This window comes from Myodes glareolus, chromosome 7 (assembly GCF_982192425.1).
Source record: "Myodes glareolus chromosome 7, mMyoGla1.1, whole genome shotgun sequence".
Lineage (NCBI taxonomy): Eukaryota > Metazoa > Chordata > Mammalia > Rodentia > Cricetidae > Myodes > Myodes glareolus.
In genome coordinates, this window is record NC_142032.1 from 102012621 (window position 1) to 102040615 (window position 27995).

General features: G+C 41.1%; 2 protein-coding genes across 5 annotated transcripts in view; both read right to left on the reverse strand.

Moving 5' to 3' along the window:
- Rrm1 (ribonucleotide reductase catalytic subunit M1) overlaps positions 1 to 12386 on the reverse strand; it is a 28359-nt gene extending 15973 nt beyond the window's left edge. Inside the window, exons 1-7 of the mRNA XM_048429459.3 lie at positions 12048 to 12386; positions 11172 to 11260; positions 7239 to 7416; positions 6109 to 6209; positions 3689 to 3748; positions 2914 to 2953; positions 2082 to 2244 (exon numbers count right to left, since the gene is read on the reverse strand). Coding sequence (XP_048285416.1) covers positions 2082 to 2244; positions 2914 to 2953; positions 3689 to 3748; positions 6109 to 6209; positions 7239 to 7416; positions 11172 to 11260; positions 12048 to 12066 — 650 coding nt within the window. The 5' untranslated portion in view covers positions 12067 to 12386. The remainder of the gene's footprint in view (positions 1 to 2081; positions 2245 to 2913; positions 2954 to 3688; positions 3749 to 6108; positions 6210 to 7238; positions 7417 to 11171; positions 11261 to 12047) is intronic.
- A 10999-nt stretch (positions 12387 to 23385) lies between these two features.
- Stim1 (stromal interaction molecule 1) overlaps positions 23386 to 27995 on the reverse strand; it is a 178299-nt gene continuing 173689 nt past the window's right edge. For 3 of the 4 annotated variants that reach the window (XM_048429690.3, XM_048429691.3, XM_048429692.3), the window contains one exon: positions 23386 to 25289. In XM_048429690.3, the coding sequence (XP_048285647.1) occupies positions 24773 to 25289 (517 nt within the window). In that variant the 3' untranslated portion in view covers positions 23386 to 24772. Of the gene's footprint in view, positions 25290 to 27533; positions 27571 to 27995 lie in introns of all 4 variants that reach the window. The other variant, XM_048429695.3, reaches the window with a different exon arrangement.

The window sequence follows — 27995 nt, forward strand, 5'->3', positions numbered from 1 at the left end:
TAAAGGGTACTGCTATACAGCCCAGGTTGACATTGAATTCCCCATCCTTCTACCTCAGTGCTACCATTGTTGCTAAGAAAATTCTTAACAGTTGAGTGCTAGGACTTAAACTCAAGACCTTACACATGCTAGCAAGCACTCCACTACTGAGCTACAGCCCAACCCTTGATGTCTGGAGGCAGGGTCTCCCTGGACAGCTCAGGATGGCTCTCAATTTGCAATGTAGAGCAGACTGATCCCAAATGACAATTCTGTGTTTACCCTGAGATCACAAGCACACCCATCATGCCTGGCTCTTAACAGCAAATCTTAAATTTTCCAAATGCTATAGTACAGAATAACAACTAATTTGTTTATATTAAATTATATTCAAGTATTTTGTTGAAATCTCTAATTCTAATAACTTGTCCATAGATACTTTTGAATTCTTCATGTAAAAATCCTATCTGGCCGGGCGGTGGTGGCGCACGCCTTTAATCCCAGCACTTGGGAGGCAGAGGCAGGTGGATCTCTGTGAGTTCGAGGCCAGCCTGGTCTACAAGAGCTAGTTCCAGGATAGGCACCAAAAACTACAGAGAAACCCTGTCTCAAAAATCAAAAAAAAAAAAAAAAAAATCCTATCTGTATCTCATTCTTCCACTTTCAATTATTTCTTTTTCTTATCTTACAATGCTAGCTCAGGCCTCCACTACCACACTAAACACAGTGATAAATACAAGGGTTTGGTTTTGCTTTTAGATTTAGATTTATTTTATTTTACGTATATGAGTATTTTGCTTGTATGTGTACCACACGTATGCCTGGTCAGACAGAAGGTGTCAGATCCTGTGGAACTGAGTTATAGACAGTTACAAGAAACCATATGGGTGCTGGAGACCAAAAGCGGGTCTAGGTCTACAACTAGAGCCACAAGTGCTATTAACCTCTGAGCCATCTCGTCAAGCCCAGATCTAAATTCTTAATGGGTATCTTTTACCAAATTAAGGTTATTTTCGACAGCAATTTTGTCAATGAATTTTATTCTAAAACAACAATGAAGTACATAAATGTTAGTGTAATGAGATAGGTATATAGACACCGGCATATTCTTCATCCTTAAGACACAGAGGGTATTTTTCTCTTACTTACTCCAGACACTTTAACTGTGATCCCTTCCACAGTTAAGGACATCGCCAGTAATCCTATTATTCTGCCCATCAACTCAGCAACTGTCCTTAACCCAGATTCAGAACATCACAAATCCCATCAATTTAATTCCCATGTATCTTAGGAATGTGCCTTTTCTCAACCTCCACTTTCACCTCATTAATCCTTTCACAATTTTTAAAATAAATTACTGCAGAAATTTCTTAACTAGCTCCAGATACTTACTAATCATTTCTTTCCTGACTAATCATTTTAACAGTGCTGAAAACTCTTAACCCAAAGGTCTTGTGCATGTTAAGCACATGATCTACCACTGAACTATGGCCTCTTTTTTACTTAAAAACAACTTTCTTGGAATACAAGTGACATACAATTCCCTATCAAAACATTCTGTCAATGGCACCTAAAACCCTCAGGTGCAGAACCACCACCCCAGCCCATGACGTTCTCGCTAACAGCACCTGTCCTCTCCAACTTATTTACCCTAAGTCAGAGATTGCTCCAAATGCAAATTATTTCATTCATCAGAGTAGGCAATAATTGAAGTTTTTGTTTATTTTTAATGTAATGAACCACCTGGCTTTTTTCTTATTTCCCTAGTCAAACCATTTATAAAAGCAGTTTAGGGGCCACAGAGATGGCTTGGTGTTTAAGAACACTGGCTGCTCGTTCAGATGACCCGGGTTCAATCCCTAACATCCATTCATTCATGACATAACATCATGTCATAACATGTCATTCATAACATCATTCATGACAGCTCAGAACTATCTAACTCCAGTTCCAGGGATTCAGTGCCCTTTCTGGTCACAGGCAACAGGCACACACATGGTACACATACATACATACATACACACAAAACACTATTATAAAAAAAAATAAACCTTTAAAAAAGAAAGCAACAGCAACGAGAAACAGCTTTAGATGATACGTGCCTGGACAGCTGTGGACGGTTGGTCCCAGCATTGAAGAGAGTAGGAGAGGCGTGAGTAAACCACTTCTCAGAAAGCAGGTTGTATGTTTCAATTGCAGCATCGATATCGTCTTTGTGAATCCCCACAGATACCCTCATCAACATATGCTGTGGTCTTTCAGCCACTGAAAGAAGGTAGGAGTTTTCAGATAACAGGACATGTCAGAATAACTAGGCTCAAACATACCCAAGCAAAAAACTTAAACAAGCAACACAATTCAAAATAAACCAAAGTTTAAATGTCATTTAGAGATATTTTGTTGCTCTTATCATGCGAGAATCCCCAGAACCATAAGCTAAAAACAGTTTCTATTCTTTACAATAAAACAACAACAAAAAGGTTATTTGGAAGGCTCCAAAGTGGCTCAGGAGGTAAAAGCACTTGTTGCTAAGGCTAACAACTGGGTCCCACACTGTGGAAGGGAAGAACCAATTCTTCTAATTTGGCCTCCAACTTCCACATGTACATTATGGCACACGTACATCTCTCTCCCTTCCCATATCTATGCACACAAATAAATAAATGTAATAATTTTTTAAATGTTTTGCTTGCATATTACCATGTGCATGCCTAGTGCCCCAGACCAGAAAAGGGCACTGAATCCCCTAGAGCTGCCGTTACAGATAGTCGTGAGCACCCAGGCTCTTAACTGCTGAGTCATTTCTATAGTCCCAAAACCAACAAATGTTTTAAAATGTTGCTGTGATTCTAAATAGAAATGTTAAGGCTAAAGTGCAAAGCCCTGCATTCAACGTAATGAACAGAAAAGCTAACATACATTTTCATTTCTTACCTTTTCCATTGATCTTCAATAAATAAGATCGCTCCAGTGTCTAGAAGAGCAAAGTCACCAAATAATTCTCAAGTTTTAAAATACATAGTGGATATACAATTTATAGTAAGGTGATCTGATGAAATCTCTCAAACTTATCATTTTAAATAAAAAGATTAATATTTACCATTTCTACCTGCAGTCTACAACATTATCACTTAGCTGTTCTGCTGCAGCAAATAGTATATGCAAACTTCTGGGCAAGGCCTGCTTGCATACAACAATGCTATGGGCTCAGCAGCAGCAAAGACACCCTAACATCTGTGCAGTGCTTTTAAGAGACTCGACACTGATCCATGCAACATGATCAATCTCCAAAAGATACATGTTGACTCTTATATTATCCTCATTCTAAGGAGGGGGCTGATCACACAGCTTATGAAGGAACAGGAGAGCTGAGCCCAGTTGGTCTGAAATAAACAGCCCTGTCCTTAGTCACTACGTTATGTAAGCACAAACACTTCTCAGAGTAGGGAGTCAATAGGTATTGCAAAAATAGAAGAGTATGAAATAATTGTGACAGATTATCCAAGTAATTTTTTAAAACAACCCAGAAGTAATATTTGGAAAGTTTGAAAGGTATTAATGAATAAGCTGTTTTTGCTTAAAGCTTCACCACTACCATAATCCTACCATAACCAGGTGCATCCAACTAAATCATCAAACATGAACAAAACCCTGTACTTCCAGGTTCAAGGAGGAATCCTCACATATTTGAGTCCCATTATTTACTTACTTTAAAGCCAAAGTAGTTATAAGAGAAATCTCGGTCATAGATAATGGCAGAATTCAGGCGCTGAAGGAAATCAAAGAGAGTCCATAATTAAGATAATAAGACTTACTTTCATAACTTCTAATGTTTTTAGCTGACTCCAGAACTAAAACTAATACAGGATACCAAAGAGATAACACTGTGTCTACTCTCAGCAGACACATACGGACGGAACCCCTGTCAGACTTGAGACACAGCACTGGCATGCACAACCCTAGGCTCCATCCTTACCACAAAAAAATTAAAACTTTAAAACATAATTACTTAGGGGCTGGAGAAATGGCTCAGAAGTTAAGAGCACTGACAGATCTTCCAGAGGTTCTGAGTTCAATTCCCAGCAACCACATGGTGGTCCACAACCATCTGTAATGAGATCTGGTGCCCTCTTCTGGCCAGCAAGCATACAGACAGACAGGACACTGTATATATAATAAATAAATAAATCTTTAAAAAAATCATAATTACTTAAAAACTAGAAAACTTACACTAAGTGATTAATTTCCAAATTTCCCTTATGTTTATATCAATTTGAAAGAATATGATCACCCTTAAACATGCTTTCTATACTACTAAATATTAAAATACTGGTACCACATATTAACTCATTTTTAACTTTATTGCATGTGAGTATACTTATTTATTTAAATTTTGTTTCCTTTCTCTTTTTCTTTCTTTTCTTTCTTTTTTCTGAGACACGGTTTCTCTGTGGAACCCTGGCTGTACTGGAACTCACCATGTGGACCAGGTTGACCTCGAACTCAGAGATCCACCTGCCTCTGCCTCCTGAGTGCTGGGATTAAAGGTGTGCTCCTGGCTTCATTTATTTATCTTTGAAATAGGAACTTGCTACATACCTCTGACTAACCTGGACTCACTAAGTAGATGGATGGGACAGTCCTGACTCTTCCTGCTAGGGTCATAAACCCGCACCATTTCCAGTTGCAAATATTTGTTTTGACAATGAACCCACTTTAAACTCAATAAAATAATATGTATTACAAGCAAATGCAAAATAATTTATAGGCTTTGAAAATTCATGGTTCTTCAACAGATCTAAAACAAATTACTATTGTGGCAGTAAGACTTTATAAGATTGGTCACTGTTAAAGAGATTCGGTAGGTTATAAAGCCATTTAAAGAAAACAAAAGTAATTAGATGTGGTCACATCAGCCATACTATCTGAAATCCTGTTCCTTCTTCTGTCAAACTTTGAAGGACAATTTTGTAGTGCAAATCAGGCATGGGCTACACTGACCAGTGAGGAACCGGGGTACCAGACTGTGAGTATTTGTTTATCTTCTAATATTTACTTTTAGGCTCGGGTTTTGCTACTGTTATCTGTTTTTTAACTTATTTTCAAAACTATGCACTGGGCCAGGTTTGGGGGCTCAGGCCTATAAAAGCACTCAAAAGGCAGAAGCATAGAGGACGGCTGCAGGTCCCAGGTCCATCAGGGCTACAAATTCAGATCTTGTGAAGAGAAGCTAGAGAGGACTCTGTGGTTAGGAGGAGCAGGGTCCAATTCCCTGCACCCACATGGTAGTGCAGAACTATGTGTAACTATAGTTGTCATAGGGATCTGCAATCCTCTCTTGACATCTGTGGGCACCAGGCATGTACATGGTGCACATAAACACATGCAAGTAAAACAGTTATATACATGAAAATAAAATCTAAAGAAAAAAACCTTTAAAAAAAAAGGGGGGGATTATGTTATAAATAACATACAAATGGCTGCTTTAAGTCTCCTTAATAGCTAACACATAGAGAACTAGAAAACTAATATCCCTGTTACCTAACATTAAAACTGATTTCTACCAAAACACTTACAAGAATCATATCATATCATATCATACAAGAATATATATATTTATTGCAGTAAAAATGGAAAATAAACTTTCATCCATAGAGGGATTCTCATGGGTACAATCAAAATAATTTACAAAATGGAATGCTATGCAACTGATGACAGGATAAATGAGGTGAATTCATAAACGCTGACAGCTACAAGCTATAGTTCTAAGTGAAAACAGCAACAACGAGAACAGTATGTCCAATACAGTACACACACAGTGAAATGTTTTAAAAAAGCTTAAATGAAGTTGCTTTTTACTAAAGAAAACCAGGATCTAGAGCAGGATTGGTTTTTATATACACCATTTGTAGTGTTCAAATGTTCTTGATGAACGCATTTTGTTTTGCTTTGTTTCTATTTAAGACATGATTTCTCTATGTAGCCTTGGCCGTTCTAGAACTCGCTCTATAGAATAGGCTAACCTTTAACTCAGAGATTCACCTGCCTCGGCCTGAATGCTGGGATTAAAGGTGAGCACCACCACTGCCCAGCCTTAAATGCATTATTAAAAAAAAAAGTTGTACATACATCCTTATTGGCCATAACAATATCCAGGGTTGAACTGGCCACCATGGGAGAATGTCTGCCGTTGTGTGGATTTATGTAATTGTAGAGATCCTCCATCACATCTGAGGAAAGACAAAATAAACCGTTGAACGGTTGTTTTAAAACAATGACTGTCAATTCTTGTTTTCTAATACCAACCTACTTTGGTGCCTAGCAGAGAAAATACTCAACAAACATACCTCTGTTGAGTACCTATAGCATAACACATTACATATAAAAGAAATAAGTCTTTCAAAGGTAATGAATATGAGCCCTTACAGCTTAACAGCAATTGCTAAATGACTCTCACACACAGCTAAAAACAGGGTGCAGAAGGAAATGCAGATATTACCGTCACTTCGTGACACTTTTGTATTTAATTCTTTCAGAACAAAAACTTAGGTCAGCAAGATGGCTCAGCATGTAAAGGGATTTGCCACCAAACCTGATGACCTGAATTCTATCCCAGGGACTGATTCCCACAAGTTGTCTCTGGACCTTCACATGCAGGCTGTGATACACATTTGCCCACACACGCACACAAACACACAAAGTAAGCAAACATAATTAAAAATTAATTTTTAAAAATTAAAAAGAATAGGGGGGCTGCAGAGAAGGCTCAGAGGTTAAGAGCACTGGTGGTTCTTCCAGAGGTTCTGAGTTCAATTCCCAGCAACCACATGGTGGCTCACAACCATCTGTAATGAGATGTGATGCCCTCTTCTGGCCTGTGGGCAAACATGCAAGCAAAAAACTATGTACATAATAAATAAATAAAATCTTTAAAAAAAAAAAAAAACAGAAACTCAAGTCAAAATGATGACATATGCCTATAAACCCAGAACTTGGGGGATAGAGACAAGAGAATCAGGAGTTCAACGTCGGCATTGATTACAAACTGAGTTTGCAGGCATCCTAGGCTAAACGAGACCCTGTCTCAACATATACCACACACACATTCAATTTCACATACACACACATTTCACACAGCAGGTCAGAAGTTCTAGTTCCTGCTTTTTAAAATAAGATGCAATCTTTGGAACTTACGTAATATTATCCCTATAATTTTTGACAATATTAAATTCTTTCTACTGTTGTTACTCCAGACGTACCACTGAACACTTTCTTTGTTTCTTTGTGCAAGTTAGAGACAGCAATCCTTGCTGCTAAGATGGCATAGTCAGGGTGCTTTGTAGTCAAGGTTGCAGCTGTCTCAGCAGCCAGAGTATCCAGTTCCACTGTGGTGACTCCACTGTACAGGCCTTGGATTACTTTCATGGTGATCTGAGCCTACAAAAATAAAACCAACAATTATTTGAGCTTTCCCCAAAAAACAAGAGCCTCCTTAAAAGAGCAGTTAAGACAACCAAAGTTATCTTATCCTTATCCCAATGTAAGAATCCATAAACTAATAAAACTATCAAAAATGTATCCTATAATATACAAATGAATTAGTGTCACTCTTTAAAAAAAAATCTAAGTTTAGTTTTTTGAAAGAGTAAGTATAATTATGCCGGCGAATGGCAGAAGAGGTGTGAGACAGGTACTCTGGGGCCGAAGTTACAATTGAGTTGTCATGTGGGTGCTGGGAATTGAACTCAGGTCCTCTGGAAGAACAGCCAGTGCTCTTATCCACTGAGCTCCAACCCCCACCCCACACACTTCAGTTTTTGAGACAGGGACTCTTACTGATCCTGGAGTAGTGCACTAATTGGGCAAGATAAGCAGCCAGTGAACTTCAGGGAGACCCTGTATCTTCCTTCCCACAGGCATGCACCATCACATCTGACTTTTCCATGCATGCTGGGGATCCAAACTCAGGTCCTTATGCTGACAAAACAAGCACTACCAACAGAGCCATCTCTCCAACTCCTATACCACACACTGTTTGCATACAGACATGTGCACGCACACTTACCTATGCAGGTGTATGTGGAGGCTAGAGTCGACGTGAGATCTGATGGAGGAGGGTTATCTGTCTATTGTGTTATTTTCATTGGTCAATAAAGAGACTGCCTTGGCCCCTTGATAGGACAGAAAATTAGGTAGGCGGAGTAAACAGAACAGAATGCTGGGAAGAGGGCTATGAGGCAGACGCCATGGAGCCAGCCACCAGGTCAGACATGCTGAATCTCTCCCGGTAAGCCACGACCTCGTGATGCTACACAGATGGTTAGAAATGGGTTAATCAAGATGTGAGAGTTAGCCAGTAACTAACTCTCTAGAGATAATGGGCCAGGCAGTGCTTAAATGAATACAATTTGTGTGTTGTTATTTCCGGGGCTAAGTTAGCCGTGCAGGAGCCGGGTGAGGCGAAAAGCAGGCCTGCCCGCAGCTCCTCACTACAGAGATCCACCTGCCCCTGCCTCCCGAGTTGAAAAAGTTTTTAGTTCAGTAAAGACCATTGAAATTTTAAAGATAAATAATACCAAAAGTATACTTTAGACTACATGAATAGCTTTGTATTTTGTTTTTTGTTCTTGTTTTCAGACATGTTCTTACTACCCTTGGCTAGCCTGAAACTAGAATAGTTTTTATAAGTATGTTTTTTTTTTGTTTTTTTTAAGATTTATTTATTTATTAAGGACACAGTGTTCTGCCTGCATGCATGCCTGCAGGCCAGAAGAGGGCACCAGATCTCATTACAGATGGTTGTGAGTCACCTTGTGGTTGCTGGGAATTGAACTCAGGACCTTTGGAAGAGCAGGCAGTGCTCTTAACCACTGAGCCATCTCTCCAGCCCTATAAGTATGTTTTAATTGAAGCTGATTATAATTATTTTCTCTCACAGTAGTAAGTACAAAATTTTATTTAAAAAAAAAAGAAAAGAAAAGAAAAGCACAGCAAAAACCTCACAAGCACACAGCCCACACAGTCAGAGGAGCCAGCATGGAAAGTCTATGGATAGAGGCCTCACTGTAACAACTGCCTTCTACTTACAGATAGTGTCTCCGAGTCCGGAGCTTGCCATTTTATGTGCGCCCAGGACTTGACCCTTTCTGCACGTGCCGGAGCTCTGATTACACACGCTGTTCTACCTGGCTTTCCCACAGAGGTGTTGAGATCCAAATTCAGGGACTCATGCTGACAGAGCCCATCAAACATTTTAAGGAAAAATAAATTTAAGTTGTGTTTACATATTTACTAAATCTTTTTAAAAACAGCTTAACTAGGAAAGCTGGCCAAAGCATATCTCCTTCAGAAGTGGTGTGAGAGAATGTAGGCAGTTACTGTGATTGCATTTATAACACAGCTAAGCCACCGGGCGGGGGTGACGCACGCCTTTAATCACAGTGCTCGGGAGGCAGAGGCAGCTGGATCTCTATAAGTTCAATGCCAGCCTGGTCTACAAGAGCTAGGTAAATGACAGCTCCAAATCTACAGAGAAACTCTGTCTTGAAAAACCAAAACCAAAAAACAAACAAAAAACCAAACAACAACAACAACAAAAACCACAGCTAAGCCAGTTTGCATCTGATTGCTCTCTTGACTCAACAGATAAGCAGGAAAGCAAAAAAGTCCATATAGCTTCTGGAAGTAATCAGAACTCGGAAGAGCATATCTACGTGCCAAATATAATAGCATCAACAGACTTTTCCAACAGGATCCACCCTGGGAAGCTAGTCCATTAAGGCATCCCTGCATGTGGACATATGTTTTTAGATGAGGCAATAGACTAAGATTCAGAAACTCTACTTGGTTCTCATTATACTACCATTAACTTCAATCAGCCCCCTCAGCTCTCTTATCTACAAACAAAGAAGATGAAACAGGATGAGGTCTCAGATTCATCCCAATATTAACATTTGACTATTTTAATTACTAGTTTTATAGAATTTTAAAGTATAAAATTATTTTCTCACTTTGGCTACTAACTAAACATTTACCAAGTACTTAATTAGATAAATGTCACACTATGGCTCTCACAAGAATAAGATATATTTATGAGGGCTGGAGGACTGGCTCAGCAGTAAAGAGTGCATACTGATGGCACATGCCTTTAATCTCAGCACATGGGAGGCAGAGGCAGGTAAATCTCTATGAGTTCGAGGCCAGCGTGGCCTACAAGGAGTTCCAGGAAGGCCAGAGCTACACAGAGAAATCATATCTTGAAAAACCAGAAGAAAGAAGAAAAGAAAGGCATACATACAGGCAGAATACTGTATACTTAATAAATAAATCTTAAAAAAAAGAAGTAAGAAAGGAAGGAAGGAAGGAAGGAAGCAAGCAAGCAAGCAAGCTGCTCTTCCAGAGGACCCATGGTAGGTAGGTTCCCAACACCCACATCAAGGGTGTTGGGAACACTCACAACATATACTCTAGCTCCACAGGATCCAGTCCCTATGGGCACTCAACTACAACTGGGCCCATCAGTATCGCATGAGTAGATGACTGACACCCAGGGCCCTACCCTTCACTGTCCAGCTAATGGCTGCTGGAGGAGTCAAATTCCTCAGCGATGCAATCACCAGTAAGTCTCCCTTGCTCAACCAGGTAAATTAAATCCAGGGTCCTGCTCATACAAGTAGCCTTAATTAATTTTTAACAAGTGGGGACAGACGGGGACACAGACAGACACACTCAAACACAAACACGCAGAGTACTAAAAGGACTTATGGAGAAGTTTGGTGGGAAGGAGGTAAGAGGACACTGGGCAAAAGATAATAAAAATATATTTTATATATGTATGTATAAAATTGTTAAGAGCATCTTAAAAGTTAAGAATAAGATACACCCACTCTTAACACTAGATGGAGATACATAACCAATTTTGATACTGTCTGGCTAAAGCAGAGAGGAACACAGGCACCAGGACAGGATAAATGAGATGCCTACACAGAGTAAGACCAAACTGCTCCCTCTGTCCACATTCAGAGTTCTCTGAAAAGTGAAAGCTCAAAGGACACATCACAGTTAAAATAAAGTTTCGGGCAACAAATTCACATTTAACACTTAAGTATAGTTAGTGAAGGTCTACAGATAAGAGACACAAAAAGTCACAAGAGGGGAAGAATCCACAATATATATACACTATATTTACTTACAGGATCAACAAAGTCCATATTGAGTCCATAACAGAGTTTCTGGATTCGTGATGTAATTTTGTCAAACATAACTCGCTCTTGGCGGCCATCTGAAGAATCAAACCACAGTTTGCACTAGCAGTTATTAAGATGGGAATATGAAAGAATCAAGTGTAATTAGCTTTTGAAACTGATCAAAAAGAAATGTTCATTAAGAGATCGTCTTTGGGGTCTGCAGAGACGGCTTGGTGGCTAACCTTGTCAATTTGATTGGATTAAAAGTCACCCATCTCAGCATTAGGAGGCAGAAGCAAGCAGGTCTTTGTGAATTCAGGGCCAGCCCGGTCCACATAGCAAAAAGTGGTCAGCCACCACTAACTATATAGTGAAGCCCCATCTCAAGAAAAAATAAAAAAAAATAAACAACACACAAAAAAACCCTCCAAAAAAATTCAGGGGTGGAGAAATACCACACTCCCACCTCACAAAAGACCAGAAAAATGACTGTGGTGTTCAAAGTCTTTTCTTATTTCCAGGTCATCAACTTCGTGGTGTTTGTTTGTTTTTGTTTTAGAAATTAAAAAAAGACAGACAAAACTGTTATCAGCTATATGAGTTTCAACTCTAGCCTCATCAATTACTGGCGGTGGGGGAGTGTCTTCCGTAAAATGGAGCCAAAAGCAGCTGGGGATGGCGGCTAGGAACAGCAGTGCTCGGGAACAAGCCCACACGGGAGTAACTGTGGAGGGCGCACCACCACAAAGGCAAAGCGCCGACCGAGCAGACGCGGGCCCAGCGCGCTGACAGGGCGGGAAGCCGCGGCGGGAAGGGCGGGAAGCGCGGGGCGGGCGTGAGAGACAGAGGTACTGCAGCAGGGCGGCCGCTCTCCCTCCTCACCTCGTTTGATCACATGCATCGCGCTGCTGGCTCGGGTGCCGAGGGTTTCGAGACCAAACTGCAGCTCCGCGGCGCTGATGGGCAGAGCGGCGGCCGAAAGTGAGCGCTGACTCCCAAGGAACGCTCGGCGAACGGACTGAGACTCCGCGACAGAAAGCACTTTCCTCACCGCCAGGGAGGAACGAGAATCCGAACTCCTTCCCGCTCCCGCCACCCGTGACGTACAACGCAACGCAGCGCGACGGAATTCGAATGACGTTGTTGACGCTTCCAACGCCCGGAGTCGAATGCAGAAAACGAGTAGCGGAAAGTCAGCGTGCCCTTCCCGTGGTCGCCATATTGAGTATGGGCAAAGCCCCGGAGTCTGCGCCGCTCTCCCGCTTTAGGTAAAGGCGGACCTGGCGGGAACAGTGTTCTGCCGCCATATTGGGTGTGGGCAAAGGGAGTCTCCGCCCACAAGTATTTTTTATTTCATAACAAAAAAGTAACTACCCAGAACACTTTTTTTTTTTCCTGTTTTACATTCTGGCAACCCCAAGATTTCCATCCGGTAAAGCCTACGCCCCGCAGACCAGAGACAGGAGGCATGGGACTCTTAGGCCTGCACTCCTGAATTGAAGAACCAGGTTAGACCAGAGGTATTTAGATTTTAGCCTTTCACAAATAGGTTCGGAAAGTTTTTAAGCAGGGAGAGCCATTCGCCTTTTTTGTTTTGTTTTGTTTTTTTGAGACAGAGTTTCTCTATACTTTTGGGGCCTGTCCTGTAACTTGCTCTCTAGACCAGGCTGGCCTCGAATTCACAGAGATCTGTCTGCCTCTGCCTCCCGAGTGGAGGGATTAAAGGTGTGTGCCACCACTGTCCAGTATCGCCTTTACAGCTTTGTGGATGGTGGTAGAGATGGAATCAGCAATAAGGTAATTGTCACCTTGGATGGGATGGTATTAATGACTGAACACAAAACATCAGTCCTAAGGGATGTCACCATCGAATCCCTCAGAAGAGGAAGCAGAAAGAATGTTAAGAGCCAGAGGGGGTGGAAGACACCAAGGAAACAAGGTCCTCTAAATCAACATGCTCAAAGCTCGTGTGAACTCAGAGACTATGGCAGCATGCACAGGGTCTGCATGTGCCTGCACTAGGTCATTTGTATGTACAGTAGGGCTTCCAGTTTAGTGTTTGTATGGATTCCTGAGTGTGGGAACAAGTGGGTCTCTGATTCTTGTGCTTTTCTCTTGTGATCTTTGTCTTCTGTTGGTTTTATTCAATACTAATGTCTTATTACATTTAATTCATTAGTAAAAAATAAATTGTGGGGCGGTGGTGGCGTACACCTTTAATCTCAGCATTCGGGAGGCAGAGGCAGGCAGATCTCTGTGAGTTCGAGGCCAGCCTGATCTACAAGAGCTAGTGCCAGGACAGGCTCCAAAGCTACAGAGAAACCCTGTCTCAAAAAACCAAAAATAAATAAATAAATAAATTATTATTATTCCTTAGAAACTTGTTTGTTTTCTAATGGGAGGTTGAAAGGGAGGGGATCCAGATGGGGAGGAACTGGAAGGAGTAGAGGAAGGGGAAGCTATAATCAGGATATATTATATGAGAAAAAAAAAACTATATTCAAAGGGGGAAAAGCAAAAGAATAGGTGAAAAAATAATGAGGGTGTTATTTTGTACTTATACAGGGAAGGTATAAAAACTAATTTGAGCCACTCAAACTGTCCTTCATAATAATGTAAGTGGCATATTTTGCTAAAATCTTTCGCTTGTTCTTGTACCCTCCGGAAGCTGTGCATCCCCACCCACAGAGCTCCCACTTCAAGAAGTCCTACTTGAAGCTAGAAGACCAGGGTGGTCCAGGGAACATGTGATGTATGTACACAATTAAGTGTTATTCAAACATTAGGAATAAATTTATGTCATTTGCTAGAAAATGGATCTGGAGATCATCGTGATAAGCCAAGCTCATAATGACAAATACTGTATGTTTTCTCTCATGTGGGATCTAGATGCAAACCACCACAATAAAAAAAAAAAACTCCACCAAACTTGAGCCAGCCACTAAAACTCCAGATTGGTACCTAGCCCATTCAGTGAGGCTTCCTCCAAGAGCTGATAGATGCTTAGAACCACAGCCAAATATTAGGCAGAGGGAGAAACCAGATTGAAGATCTCCATCAGGTCTCTCCCTTTAGAACTTGGGTAACCCCACAGAAGATGGAAAGAAAGAATTGTAGGAGCGACAGGGTTCATGGACACCAGAACATGGTCCACAGAATCAACTAAGCAGGGCTCATAGGGCCCACAGAGACTGAAGTGACAATCATGGAGCCTGCATGGGTCTGCACTAGGTTCTCTAAACAAGATATCGTTATTAACTTGTTTTTGTGAGACTCCTAACAGTAGAAGTAGGGGTGTCTCTGACTCTCTAGCCTGCTCTTAGGACCCTTTTCTTTCTACTGGGTTGCATAGAGCAGCCTTGATATGAGGGGTTTGTGGCTAGTCTGAACTGTATCTTGTTATGCCATGTTTGGTTGATATGCCTGGGAGGTATATTTTTCTGAAGGGAAATGGAGAAAGTGGTTGGGGGAAGAGGGGAGAAGAGGGAGAAGGAGGAGTGGAGGAAAGAAAAACTGAGGTCGGGATGTATTGTACAAGAGAAGACTAAACAAATATAAATTTTTTTAAAAAACTTGAAGCAGGGACTAGAGAGATGGCTCAGAGGTTAAGAGCACTGACTGCTCTTCCAGAGGTCCTGAGTTCAATTCCCAGAAACCACATGGTGGCTCACAGCCATCTATAATGAGATCTGGTGCCCTTTTGGCATGCAAGCATATGTGGAAGGAATGTTGTATACATAATAAATAAATAAATCTTTCTTTTTTAAAAAATTGAAGCAGCGGCACTATTTGGAAAGAGGAAAAGTGTTAACAAGGTAAAGGTTTCTCCATTTTCTTTCAGCTGAGCCATCTTTGGTTTTTACCCTGTGGTTTGAAAGAAAATGGTCCCCCCCAAAGGGAATGGCACTATTTGGAGGTGTAACCTTGTTGGAGGAAGTGTGTCACTGTGGGGGTGGGCTTTGAGGTCTATTTTACTCAAATTTCCCTCAGTTGTGACTGTCAGTTGACTTCCTCTTACCTGCAAGATGTAGGACTCACAGCTACTCCGGGACCATATCTGCCAGTATGTTGCCTTGCTCCCTGTCATGATAATGGACTGAACCTCTAAAACTGTAAGAGACATCACAATTAAATGTTTTCTTTATAAAAGTTGCCATGGTCATGGTGTCTGTTCACAGCAATAAAAGCTCTAACTAAAACACACCTATTGCCCTGAAAAGTTCCATAGGAAAGCACCCAATCCGGTTCTAGAAACTCAGGGTCCTAAATGTCCCAGCTAACATGTTCTTTGCTCTTGTTAAACAGTTTGCTGGCTTCCCCTTGCAACTGCCAACCAGTATGGAGTTTTTCTGTGTTGTCTTTAAAAACTCCCTGTAATATGCATTTGAGTCTGCTCTGTGAGAGGTGTTTCTCTCCAGGCAGTCACCAGCCAGCATAACAGACTCTCAATTGCAGTGGCCTGAGTGGTCTCTGGGTTTCCACCCCATAACAAAGAGGACACCAATGTAGCAGTGATTCCATACTTGAGAATGGACTGGAACCCTGGCAAAAGAGAGATCCCTCTGTTCTAAGAGAATTGCTGAGAACTGAGACAATGCAGGCCTCTTTCTGAGAGAAGGCATGCTCAACTCTCACAGCAAAACTACATACCTTGCCTTTGTCTCACAGTTTTTTCCTTTTATTGATATTTATTGAGCTCTACATTTTTCTCTGCTCCCCTCCCTGCCTCTTCCTTCCCCCTCCAATCCTCCAAGGTCCCCAGGCTCCCAATTTACTCAGGAGATCTTGTCCTTTTATACTTTCTACTTCTCATGTAGATTAGATCTATGTAAGTCTCTCTTAGTGTCCATATTGTTGTCTAAGTTCTCTGGGATTGTGGTTTGTAGGCTAGCTTTCTTTGCTTTATGTTTAAAAACCACCTATGAGTGAGTACATGTGATAATTGTCTTTCTAGGTCTGGGTACCTCATTCAAAATAATGTTTTCTAGTTCTATCCAATTTCCTGCAAAATTCAAGCTGTTGTTATTTTTTCTGCTGTATTGTGTAAATACAAACACTTTTCTTATCCATTCTTCAATCGAGGGGCATTTAGCTTGTTTCCAGGTTCTGGCTATGAACATAGTTGAGCACATGTCCTTGTGGCACGATTGAGCATCCTTTGGATATGTACCCAAAAGTGGTATTATTGGGTCTTGAGGAAGATTGTTTCCTAATTTTCTGAGAAATCGCCATACTGACATCCAAAGGGGTTATACCAGCTTGCATTTCCACCAGCAATGCAGAAGTGCCCACCCCCTTTTCCCTACAACCACTCCAGCATAAGTTGTCATCAATGTTTTTGATCTTGGCCATTCTTACAGGTGTAAGATGGAATCTCAGAATTGTTTTGATTTGTATTTCTCTGAGAACTAAAGATGTTGAACATTTCCTTAAGTGTCTTTCATTATTTTAGATTCCTCTGTTGAGTTATCTGTTTAGGACTGCACTCCATTTTTTAAATTGGATTATGTGATCTTTTGGTGTCCAATTTCTTGAGCTCTTTGTATATTTTGGAGAACACACCTCTGTCTGATGTGGGGTTAGTGAAGATCTTTTCCCATTCTGTAGGCTGTTGTTTTGTCTTGTTGACTGTGTCCTTTGCTTTACAGAAGCTTTTCAGTTTCAGGAGGTCCATTTATTAATTGTTTCTCTCAGTGTCTATGCTGCTGAGGTTATATTTAGGAAGTGGTTCCCTGTGCCAATGCATTCAAGTATACTTCCCACTTTCTCTTCTATAAGATTCAGTGTGGCTGGTTTTATGTTGAGGTCTTTGATCCATTTGGACTTGAGTTTTGTGCATTCTGATAGATATGGATCTATTTTCATTTTTCTACATGTTGATATGCAGTTATGCCAGCATCACTTGTTAAATATGCTTTTTTTTCCATTTGATATTTTTTGCTTCTTTATCAACTATCAGGTGTTCGAAGATGTGTGGATTGATATCCGGGTCTTCTATTCGGTTCCATTGGTCCTCCTATCTGTTCTTATGTCAGTACCAGGCTGTTTTCAGTACTGTAGCTCTGTAGTAGAGTTTGAAGTCGGGGATTGTGATGCCTCCAGAAGTTCTTTATTGTACAGGATTGTTTTGGCTATCCTGAGGTTTTTCCTTTTCCAAATGAAGTTGAGTATCATCATTTCAAGGTCTTTGAAGAATTTTGCTGGGATTTTGATAGGCATTGCGTTGAATCTGTAGATTGCTTTTGGTAAGATTGCCATTTTTACTATGCTAAGTCTGCCTACCCAAGAGCATGGGAGGTCTTTCCACTTTCGGGTGTCTTCTTCAATTTCTTTCTTCAAAGATTTAAAGTTCTTGTCAACAAGTCTTCCACTTGTTTGGTTAGAGTTACTCTGAGATATTTTATGCTATTTGTGACTATTGTGAAGGGTGTCGATTCTCTGATTTCTTCCCCAGCTCTTTTATCATCTGTGTATAGAAAGGGCTACTGATTTTTTTTGAGTTAATCTTGTATCCTGCTACATTACTGAAAGTGTTTATGAGTTGTAGAAGTTCCTTGGTAGACTTTTTGGGGTCACCTATGTAAACTATCATATCATCAGTGAACAGTGAGAGTTTGACTTCTTTTCCAATTTGTATCCCCTTGACCTCCCCTTGGTGTCTTATTGCTCTAGCTAGGACCTCAAGAACTATATTGAATAGGTACGGAGAGAGTGGACAACCTTGTCTTGTTCCTGATTTCTGTGGAATCACTGGGAATTTCTCTCCATTTAGTTTGATGTTGGCTGTTGGCTTGCTGTATATTGCCTTAATGATGTTTAGGTATGTTCCTTGTATCCCTGCCCTCTCCAAGACCTTTATCATGAAGGGATGTTGTATTTTGTCAAATGCTTTTTTGGCATCTAATGAGATGATCATGTGGTTTTTATTTTTCAGCTTGTTTATATGGTGGATTACGTTGACAGATTTTCGTATGCTGAATCATCCATGTATCTGTGGGATGAAGCCGACTTGGTCATGGTGGATGATGATTCTGATGTGTTTTTGGATTTGATTTGCTAGTATTTTATTTAGTATTCATGTTCATGAGTGTTCATGAGTGAGATTCATCTGTAATTCTCTTTCTTAGTATTGTCTTTCTGTGGTTTGGGTATCAGGGTAATTGTAGCCTCATAAAAAGAGTTTGGCAATGTTTCTTTTGTTTCTATTGTGTGGAATAACTTGAGGAGTATTGGTGTTAGTTCTTTGAAAGTCTTATAGAATTCTGAACTGAAATCATCTGGTCCTGGGCTTTTTTTGGTTGGGAGACTTTTGATGACTGTTTCTATTTCTTCAGCAGTTATAGGTCTGTTTAATTTGCTTATTTGGTCTTGATTTAATTTTGGTGATATTTATCCAAAAAGTTGTCCATTTCCTTTAAGTTTTCAAATTTTGTGACATACAGGTTTTCAAAATATGACCTGATGAGTCTCTGTATTTCTTCTGTGTTCCCCTTTTCATTTTCGATTTTGTTAATTTGGATATTTTTGCTCTGCCTTTTGGTTAGTTTGGATAAAAGTTTGTCTATTTTGTTGATTTTTTCAAAGAACCAACTCTTTGTCTCATTAATTCTTTGTATTGTTTTCTTTGTTTCTATTTTGTTGATTTCAGCTCTCGATTTGAATATTTTCTGCCTCTTAGGTGAGTTTGCTTCTTTTGTTCTAAAGTTTTCAAATGTTCTGTTAATTCACTAGTGTGGGATTTTTTTCCAGCTTCTTTATGTAGGCATTTAGTGCTATGAACTTTCCTCTTAACACTGCTTTCATTGTGTCGCATAAATTTGGGTATGTTGTGTGGTTAGTTTCATTGAATTTTAGGAAGTCTTTAATTTCCCCCTTTATTTCTCCCTTGACCCATTGAAGATTCAGGTGAGCACTGTTTAAATTTCCATGTGTTTGTGGGTTTTCTGGTATTTGTATTGCTGTTGACGTCTAGTTTTAAAGCATGGTGATCTGATAAGGTACATTGGGTTTTTCCAATTCTTTTGCATTTGTTGTTTGTTTTGTTACTGAGTATGTGGTCAATTTTTGAGAAGGTTCCATGAGGTTCCTTCTAAGGTTCTAAGAAGAAGGTATATTTTTTTCTGTGTAGATGGAATATTCTATAGATGTCTGTGAAGTCCATTTGAGTCATAACATGTTAGTTCTCTTATTTCTCTGTTCATTTTTTGTCTGATTGACCTGTTCAGTGGTGAAAGGGGAGTGTTGAAATCTCCCACTATTAGTGTGTGTGGTTTAATATATGATTGAAGCTTTAGAAGTGTTTCTTTGATATATGAGGGTGCCCTTGTATTTGGGGCATGAATGTTCAGTATTGAAATTTCCTCTTGATGGATTTTTCCTGTGACTAATATTAAATGTCCTTCTTTGTCTCTTGACTGATTTTAGCTTGAAGTATATTTTGTTAGATATTAGGATAGTTACACCTGCTTGTTTCTTAGGTCCATTTGATTGGTATTTTTCCCAACCTTCTACTTTGACACAATGTCTGTCTTTGAGGTTGAGATGCATTTCTTGTATGCAGAAAAGGAATAGATTCTGTTTTCATATCCAATCTGTTAGCTTTTGCCTTTATGGGTAAGTTGTATGAGTCCATTTACAGTCCATTTACATTAAGGAGTATTAATGACCAGTGGTTGCTATCTCTTGTTAATTTAGTTTTCATCGTTGGTGATGTTAATTGGTGCATTTTTTTTCTTCATGATTTGCTGTCATGAGATCATCAATTGTCTAAGTGTTTTTGTTGGTGTAGCCATCTTCCTTGGGTTGGAGTTTTCCTTCTAATATTTTGTGTAGGGCTGGGTTTGTGGCTAGGTATTGGTGAAATTTAGATTTGTCATGGAATATCTTGTTTTATCCTTCTATGGTGATCAACACTTTTGCTGGGTACAGTAGTCTGGGCTGGCATCCATGGTCTCTTAATGTCTGCATAATGCTTGACCATGACTTTCTGGCTTTCATTGTCTCCACTGAGAAGTCAGGTGTAATTCTGATAGGTCTACCTTTATATGTTACTTGGCCTTTTTCTTTTGCAGCTCTCAATATTCTTTCTTTATTCTGTATGTTTAGTGTTTTGATTATTATGTGGTGAGAGGACTTTTTTTTTGGATCCAGTCTATTTGGTGTTCTGTAAGCTTCCTGTATCTTCATAGGCATATCTTTCTTTATGTAGGGAAATTTTTCTTCTATGACTTTGTCAAATAAATTTTCTGTGCCTTTGAGTTGAACTTCTCCTTCTTCTATACCTATTATTCTATGATTTGGCCTTTTTAATGTTGTCCCATATTTCATGGATATTTTGGGTTAAACTTTTGTTAGATTTAATGTTTTCTTTAACTAATGAGTCTACTTCCTCTATTTTATCATCAGCACTTGAGATTCTCTCTTCCATCTCTTGTATTCTGTTGTTCATACTTGCATTTGTGGTTCCTGCTCATTTTCTCATGATTTCTGTTTCTATAATTCCTTTGGCTTGTGTTTTCTTTATTTTTTTCTATCTCAGTTTTCAAATCCTGTATAGTTTCTTTTATATGTCTGAGTTCTTTTTCTTGGTTTTCTTTAAGTGATTTGCTGACATTTTTCATTTTTTTTGTTTGTTTTTTCCTCCATATCTTTAAGGTAATTTCTCATTTCATTTTTAAGAATTTCAAACATTCTCTTGAGGTTATTTTTTAGATCATTTTCTTCTGGTTCATCCATATTTGGTTGTTCAGGTCTTACTTTTATAGGGTCTTTAGGTTTTACTGGTATTATGTTGCTCTTTGTGGTGTAGCATGTAATCTTACCTTTTCTACTCATCTTTTCCTCAAAATAGGTGTGGTGTGGGGCTGTCTGAGATTTTGTTGAATAATCTTCTAGGTTCCAGTGAATCCAAAGCTCAGATGGTTGTTCCTCGTGGTACAGTCAGTGTCACAGTTCTAGTTACCCAGTTGGTTATTCCTTTTCCTGGAAGTAGTTCAGTGCTCCTGTGCTTTGGTCTGCTCCCTTGGAGTTTGCTGTCTCAGGCCTACTTTGCTGACTTTGATCTGTTTCTGTAAATTTTTGTTTTGTTTTGTTTTGTTTTGTTTTTGAGACAGGATTTCTCTGTAGCTTTGGATCCTGTCCTGGAACCAGCTCTTGTTGACCAGACTGGTCTCGAACTCACAGAGATCTGCCCGCCTCTGTCTCCCGAGTGCTGGGATTAAAGGCATGTGCCATCACTGCTTGGCTGTTTCTGTAAATCTTGGTCTGGATCTCCTCTTGCAGACGTCCCTGGCTTGGAGTTGGACCTGTTCTGGTGGCGATTGCTGGCTCTGGATCTGGTCGCTGGGTCAATCCTGATCCGCCGTGTCCCAGGACTAGGTTTGCTCCTGGCTTCTGCTCCTGGTGGAGTTTGTTCTCTCTGTGTCTTAGGTAACTGGCTCAGTCCCACTCCGGTTCCAGTGGAGGTCGCAGACTCTGAGTCAGGTGGTTGGCTTACTCCTGGTCTGTCAGTGTCCCAGGACTGGGTTGGCTCCCAGGCTGGATTTGCTCCTGGTTTCTGCTCCCAGTGGAGCTTGTTTCCTCCAGCTCTCTCTGTCCTTGTCTCACAGTTTTCTATAAACTGTAAAATACTACCAGCATGCTAGAGAAAAGGATGGAGTTATTTTTTTATCCCCAGTAGCAAAACTACAAATAAATTCATTTCCCGTTACTAATTTCTGTTTCCTAATTTCTTTTGAAATGTGGAGAAACTAAGATGATATAGGTTTATGGACCTAAGAATGAATGGGTTGAAAGGTGGAAGTGAAAAATATCTAAGTACTTGCTAGACATGCATGAGGATGCCAATAAAAACTCGGCATTTTATTCAATGAATATACGTTTTTTAAAAAAGATAGGGCCATCAAGGTGGTGATAAGGTATTTACCATCAAGCCTGACAATTGGAATCCAACCTGCAGGGCCCACATGGTAAAAGAACCAATTACCACAAGCTGTTCTCTGATGTCCACACAGGCATATGATGAATAAGTGTATTTTCCCCCTTTAAGATGGCTCAAATATAGAATTGTCAAAAGGGTAGAGTGGCATAAACCTGTAATCGTAGGATTTTAGCAGAGGCAGCAGGAGGATTATGGGTTCAAGGTCAGACTCATCTGTATGGCAAATTCAAGGCCAGCCTGGAATACATAAGACCCCTTTTTTAAAGAAGTTTTCTTAAAAAGGAAAGAAAAAAATAGGACTGTCAGATTTAATCAATAAAACTGAATCCCAAGTATTATATAAGACAAGATTATACTAAAAAAAATCTTCACCCGGGGCTAGAGAGAGGTTAAGAGCATTGGCTGCTCTTCTAGACATCCTGAGCTCTGTTCCCAGCAACCACATGGTGGCTTACAACCATTTATGATAGGATCTGATGCTGTCTTCTGGTGTGCAGGCACATATGCAGTCAGGACACTATGTACATAATAAATAAATAAATCTTTTTAAAATATTTATTTATTATGTATACAATATTCTGTCTGTGTATATGCCTGCAGGCCAGAAGAGGGCACCAGACCTCATTACAGATGGTTGTGAGCCACCATGTGGTTGCTGGGAATTGAACTCAGGACCTTTGGAAGAGCAGGCAATGCTCTTAACTGCTGAGCCATCTCTCCAGCCCCAAGAAATAAATCTTTAAAAAAGAATCTTCACTTGAAACTCAAACTTACTATGTATCCTGTATTTTATCAGGTATCTCTTAGCCAGAGGGCTTCCGGGTATGTACACTAGAGCTTCATTCACCCTGGCAAATGAAGAATAGTCTCTTTAGTCTCTTTATCCTTTTTGTGTTTTTAAAAATGCTTATAATTTATTTAGGCTGGGGGTGGTGGAGAATGCCTTTAACCCAAGGAAGCAAATACAGACACATCTCTGAGTCTGAGGTCAGTCTGGTCTAAAGAGCAAGTCCCTGGACAGCCATGGCTACTCAGAAAAACCCTGTCTCAGGAAGGGGAAAAAATGAGAATGTATTTTTGTGCCCCTCCCTGTGCGTGCACACCATGTGTAGAAATTAGAGGGCAGAACTTTCAGATTTGGTTCTGTCCTTCCACCATGTGGGTCTCAGGGATGAAATTCAGGTCTGTAAGGCTTAATGTCAAGTGCCCTAGCCCAATGGGCTATTTCACCAGCCCTTTCGCTAAGCCAGAGAGAACACAATGAGAGAGTAACAGCCAGCAGAGGTTAAAATCTCCTACATGCTTTATTGGACTTCAAAGAACTTTATGAAATAACACAGAAAAACCCATGTGAGGGTGTCCAGGGGGGCTACGAGGCAGTCTATAGCCTAGCACCCGCCTAAGACCAGCCCCAGCTGCACGCAACCCAGGCCCAAATTAGGATCTCAGGGTAAAGGCATGACAGAATGGGGCAGAAGGAAAAATACCTTAACAGCCATAGCAAAAACAGGTAAAGAAGAGAGTTGTCTGGAAGATGGGAGGTGTGAGCGAGAAGTGGTCACACAGCAGCCTTCACATACAGATACTGTCTTCCTTCATCACCCCTCCCCAAAACAGTTGTGTCCGTTTTGAGCCTCTGGCCCAGGCTATGCAGTAACATGAAAATGGAGTCTGACAAGGGAGGATGCTGTGCAGGCACTTGGGAAATTCAGGAGATTTATTTTACTTTATTTTATTTACTTTAAAACTGTTTGTCTTTTGGTTCAAATATAATATCCTTGCCCAGGGCTCCACAAGAGCTCTGTGTCATGACTGTGGCTCCCATAGCCAGGGGAGTCAGTTGTCCTGAGCCCCAGCAGTACTGATGCTTGAGGAGCTTCAGGGCAGCACCTCTTAAGAGATACACTCCTGCAATATAGGGGAGCAGAGGTAAGAGGAAGGCAGAAGTGGGCAGGGCAAAAGAGAAATGGCAAGTGCCTTATAGCCCACAGCTTTGGCATCTACTCATCCTCCACCAAAGAGAAGTCTCTCCCCAATAACGCAAGCCTGGCCTCTCCTCAAAACTGGTGACTTGTTCCCTGGGAGTTGGTTCATTCCCTGAATGTTGCTCCGGAGATCCAAATGAGCTCCAGGATAAGGTTCCCTCCAACCTATCACACTTCCACAGAACAAACCCCAGAGACTGGGACCTTGGCCCAGTCTGGGATAAGCAGAACAATGATGAGTAGGATGAAGAGATCTGAGGTACAGGTGTCAGAAGTTACTCCTCCTATCTTCCCCACAACTGCTAGGAAAGTTGGGGAGTAATGGGGGAGAGGAGCTTGAAAGCAGGAAACAGAAACAAAAACCAAACCTCAAAACTGGGACAGCAGATATGGTGGAGCTGGAACACTAAGGGGACAGCACTAAGACATGCACTGGAGTGGAGAGGGTGTGACAGCAGCCATGGTTGGGAGGGAGGGTTTCAGGGCAGGCCAGCCATAGTGGTCAATTAATAAATAATGATGAAGGATCAAGGATGAGTGGGGCAGGTATGTACAGTGCCCAGAACCCTGGGCCAGCCCCTCCGTGCCCCACTCCAGGGGCCAGATAGCTCAAAGAAAGGAAGAGGGGAAGGCAGAAGACCCAGGGAAGGACAGGCTGTCTCAACACTGCCATCCTAACCTGCCTACTTTTTAAGAGGCTTCTTAAAAATTTTGAGGGGAAACTTCTTCCTGCCTGGACTAGAGTCTGTCTCCTCACCAATAGAACCATTATCCTCCTCAGCCACAGCCTTCTTGCCAGCCAAGTGGGGAATCCGTGTGTTCCGGCTACCCTGCGGCACTCGGCTGTCCCCAACTGGTGATGGTGTATCTGGGTCTGGGGAACTAGGACTATAAGAATGGGAAGAATCCAAAAGTGGGGAGCTACCAGGTGGGCCTGAAGGGCTCAGCTCCATCAGGCTGTGGGCCTTGTCTAGGCCGTGGTTCAGCGCCAATAATGCCTTCTTGGCCAGAGCAGGGCTGTCAGGCAGTTTCTCCACCAGAGATCCTGGATGGACCCCCTCAATCAGCCGATGGCTGCCATTGGAAGGCATGGCATTGAGAGCCTCATCTGCAGCACGGCCCATCTGAGGAGGCTTGGGAGCCACACGTTGGCGGTCACTCATGTGGAGGGAGGACTCCGAATCGGAATGGGTCAAATCCCTGTAAGATATTGGACAGAGAGGAAAAAGGAACATAGAATAAAGGGAAATGGGAAGAGGAGGAGAAGAAAAAGAGAGGAAAAGTAGGATTATGGAGGAAACAAAGTGGGTAGAAACAGGAGAAAGGGAACAATGATGAAAAGAGACAAACAGAAAGAAATAAAAACATATGTTATTATATATCATCATCGTCAGGGAAACAGCTTTACATTGGCTGAATACCAAGGTCCTACACTGATAGAAATCATAGGCTCAAATTCCATAGGCATCCTCTTCAATAATCCACCTTCCCATGTCTGGTAAAGTTTATTAGGACTCAACCCTAAGCTACCATAGAAGCATCATGTTGCTCTAAATCACCATTTCCCATGCCTTCCTCCCCCAACTTAATTCTACCACACCTGGGATACATGCAGTCCAGGCCAGGCTCCAAAGAACAGGACACATGCAGTCAGCAGGCCTGACCAAGGCTGGGGAGAAGTTAGAACAGCCTTGCAAACAATCTCTCATTCATCCCAAAGGCCAAGATGTTGCCTCTTCCTACCCTCTCACAGGACTTAAAGGAGGCCATGGAGAAGTTCTGCAGAGTTCAAATCAAAGCAGGAAGCGTGGGATTTGTCAGGGCTTTGCTGACAGGGAGAATTTAGAGAGGCATAGGAAGATAGAACATTGGCCTTTAAGGTACAGGGCTTGAGACAAGCTCTAAACTCTTCTGTGATCTTAGTTAGATAAGTCATCAAACTTTGCTGAGCCTCAATTTTTGCCCAATGAAGATGGTATCAACTAATTACCTTACAACACTGGGGGAACAAAAATGTTAACAAAGCACTTAGAAACTGCAAAGTATTGTAGAAGAAAGGCAATAGAGCCAGCCAACCTGGAAGGTCAATATAGGGCCAGTTATAAAAGGTCTTCTTTGCAGATTTGAATTATGGGATCATGCCATTACACACTGGACATATACTCTCAGTCTAGTTCAGGGACTAAAAACCCTTTAAGGGCTTGGTGAGCCCAGGAAGGCCATGAGCCAATTTCAGATGACACTGCTCCTGCTTCTACAACAAAGGGGTGAATATTAGGATTACCCTGTCAATCTTGAATTCTCCTTCACTTTCCTAGAGGCCTGAGATCCCACAACAGAGGCAGAGGAGAGGGCCAAAGGAAAGGTATAAACATCTGAGTTAGAAGAGTAGGAGAGGAAATACTAAATAGGAAATAGGTAAATAGGAAGTCAGGGGTCAAAGGTTAGGAAGGGCACCAGTCTTCTGAAACAGGCAAAAGTAAGGGGTTGGCTCATAGCTATTTTAGGTTTCTCTCTCAGGAAACAACTGGGCAGCAATTCCATGGGTCAGTACCTTCCAAATTACAGGTGGAAGGGAGACAATGCTAGTACCCATTCCACAACTACAAATACTGCTTCAGCCACATAGTCTACTCTCCATTAACAGTCAGTCTCCTATTTGGCTATATATCTGACACTTTTATCTAAATGTGTCCTTTTATCTAAATGTGTCTTCACCAAGTGCACATCTGTAATCCCAGTACTTGGAGGGCCAAGACAGGAGAACTACTCCAAATCCAAGGCAAGCCTTCTGTACATACATAGTAAGTTCCAGGATGAATGGCTAGGGCTATATAGGATAACCATGTTTAAAAAACAAAATAAATTAAACAAAAAGCTGGTGTGGTACCACACACCTATACTCTCGGCAATTGGGAAGTAGAGACTGAGGATCAGGAGTCAAGATTACCCTTAGCACATAGCAAGTTTGAGGCCAGCCAGGACTATATCTTAAACAATTAAAAAAAAAAGTGTCCTTGTTTCTCTAAGCACATAACAATCCTCCCCCATAAACATAAACCACTTAGAAAGTGTCAAGATGTTCTGAGAAGCACACTAAAAATGGTGACTCTTTTAAACTAAGAAGGTAAGGATCCTATCGATTTCTACCTTTATAGCACTAAGGAAAAGATTAGAAAAAGGTTTGGACCTCTCAGCCTCATTTTTCCTGACCCACAGTCTGGAACTTGTTCTGGATCCTCATCCTTTCATGCCTCCCTCATCAATTAAGTGATAAGAATCCCATAGAAGGATAAGAACCTAGGAGAAAGCCTTAGTAGATAGAGGGGAAAAGTCCATTAAGGTAAGCTCACCTTCCCTCCCTGAACTTCTGAGACCTTTTAGGCCAGAGTTATCCCTCCCCAAAGGCTAGGCTGCCTTGGACTCCCATCCCAAGCTACTAACCTTACTAGAGAGCCTGTTTGCCTTTAGAGATGATCCTCTGGTGCATGGTGCAAAAGAAAATTAAGCAGTGAACAGGCCAAGTGAATGCAGGTACTACCCACCCTTCCTCCCAATTGCCCTCAGCTTAGATTTTGGAGCATGAAATTACAGCAACCCCTAGTTTCCCCAACCCATTCCAGTATTCTCCATGGGTATGGGGAAGAACAGTCTCTCTTTCCACACTTTCAGATGAAAATGAAGATGAGAGTGAAAATGGGCAGCTCTGCTAAGCAATAATCCTTAAGGGCAGTTTCTTTGTGGAAGCAAAAGAACAGCCCTCAAGGATAACTATCCAGAGGTTCACGAAGCAGAGTTAGAGAGAGGGATAGCCACAGTTAGGCCAGACCCAAAGAAATCAACAGAGTAAGCAGGCTGCAGCTCGACAACCAGGACTGGACCATAGCCACAATTTCAGGGATGAGA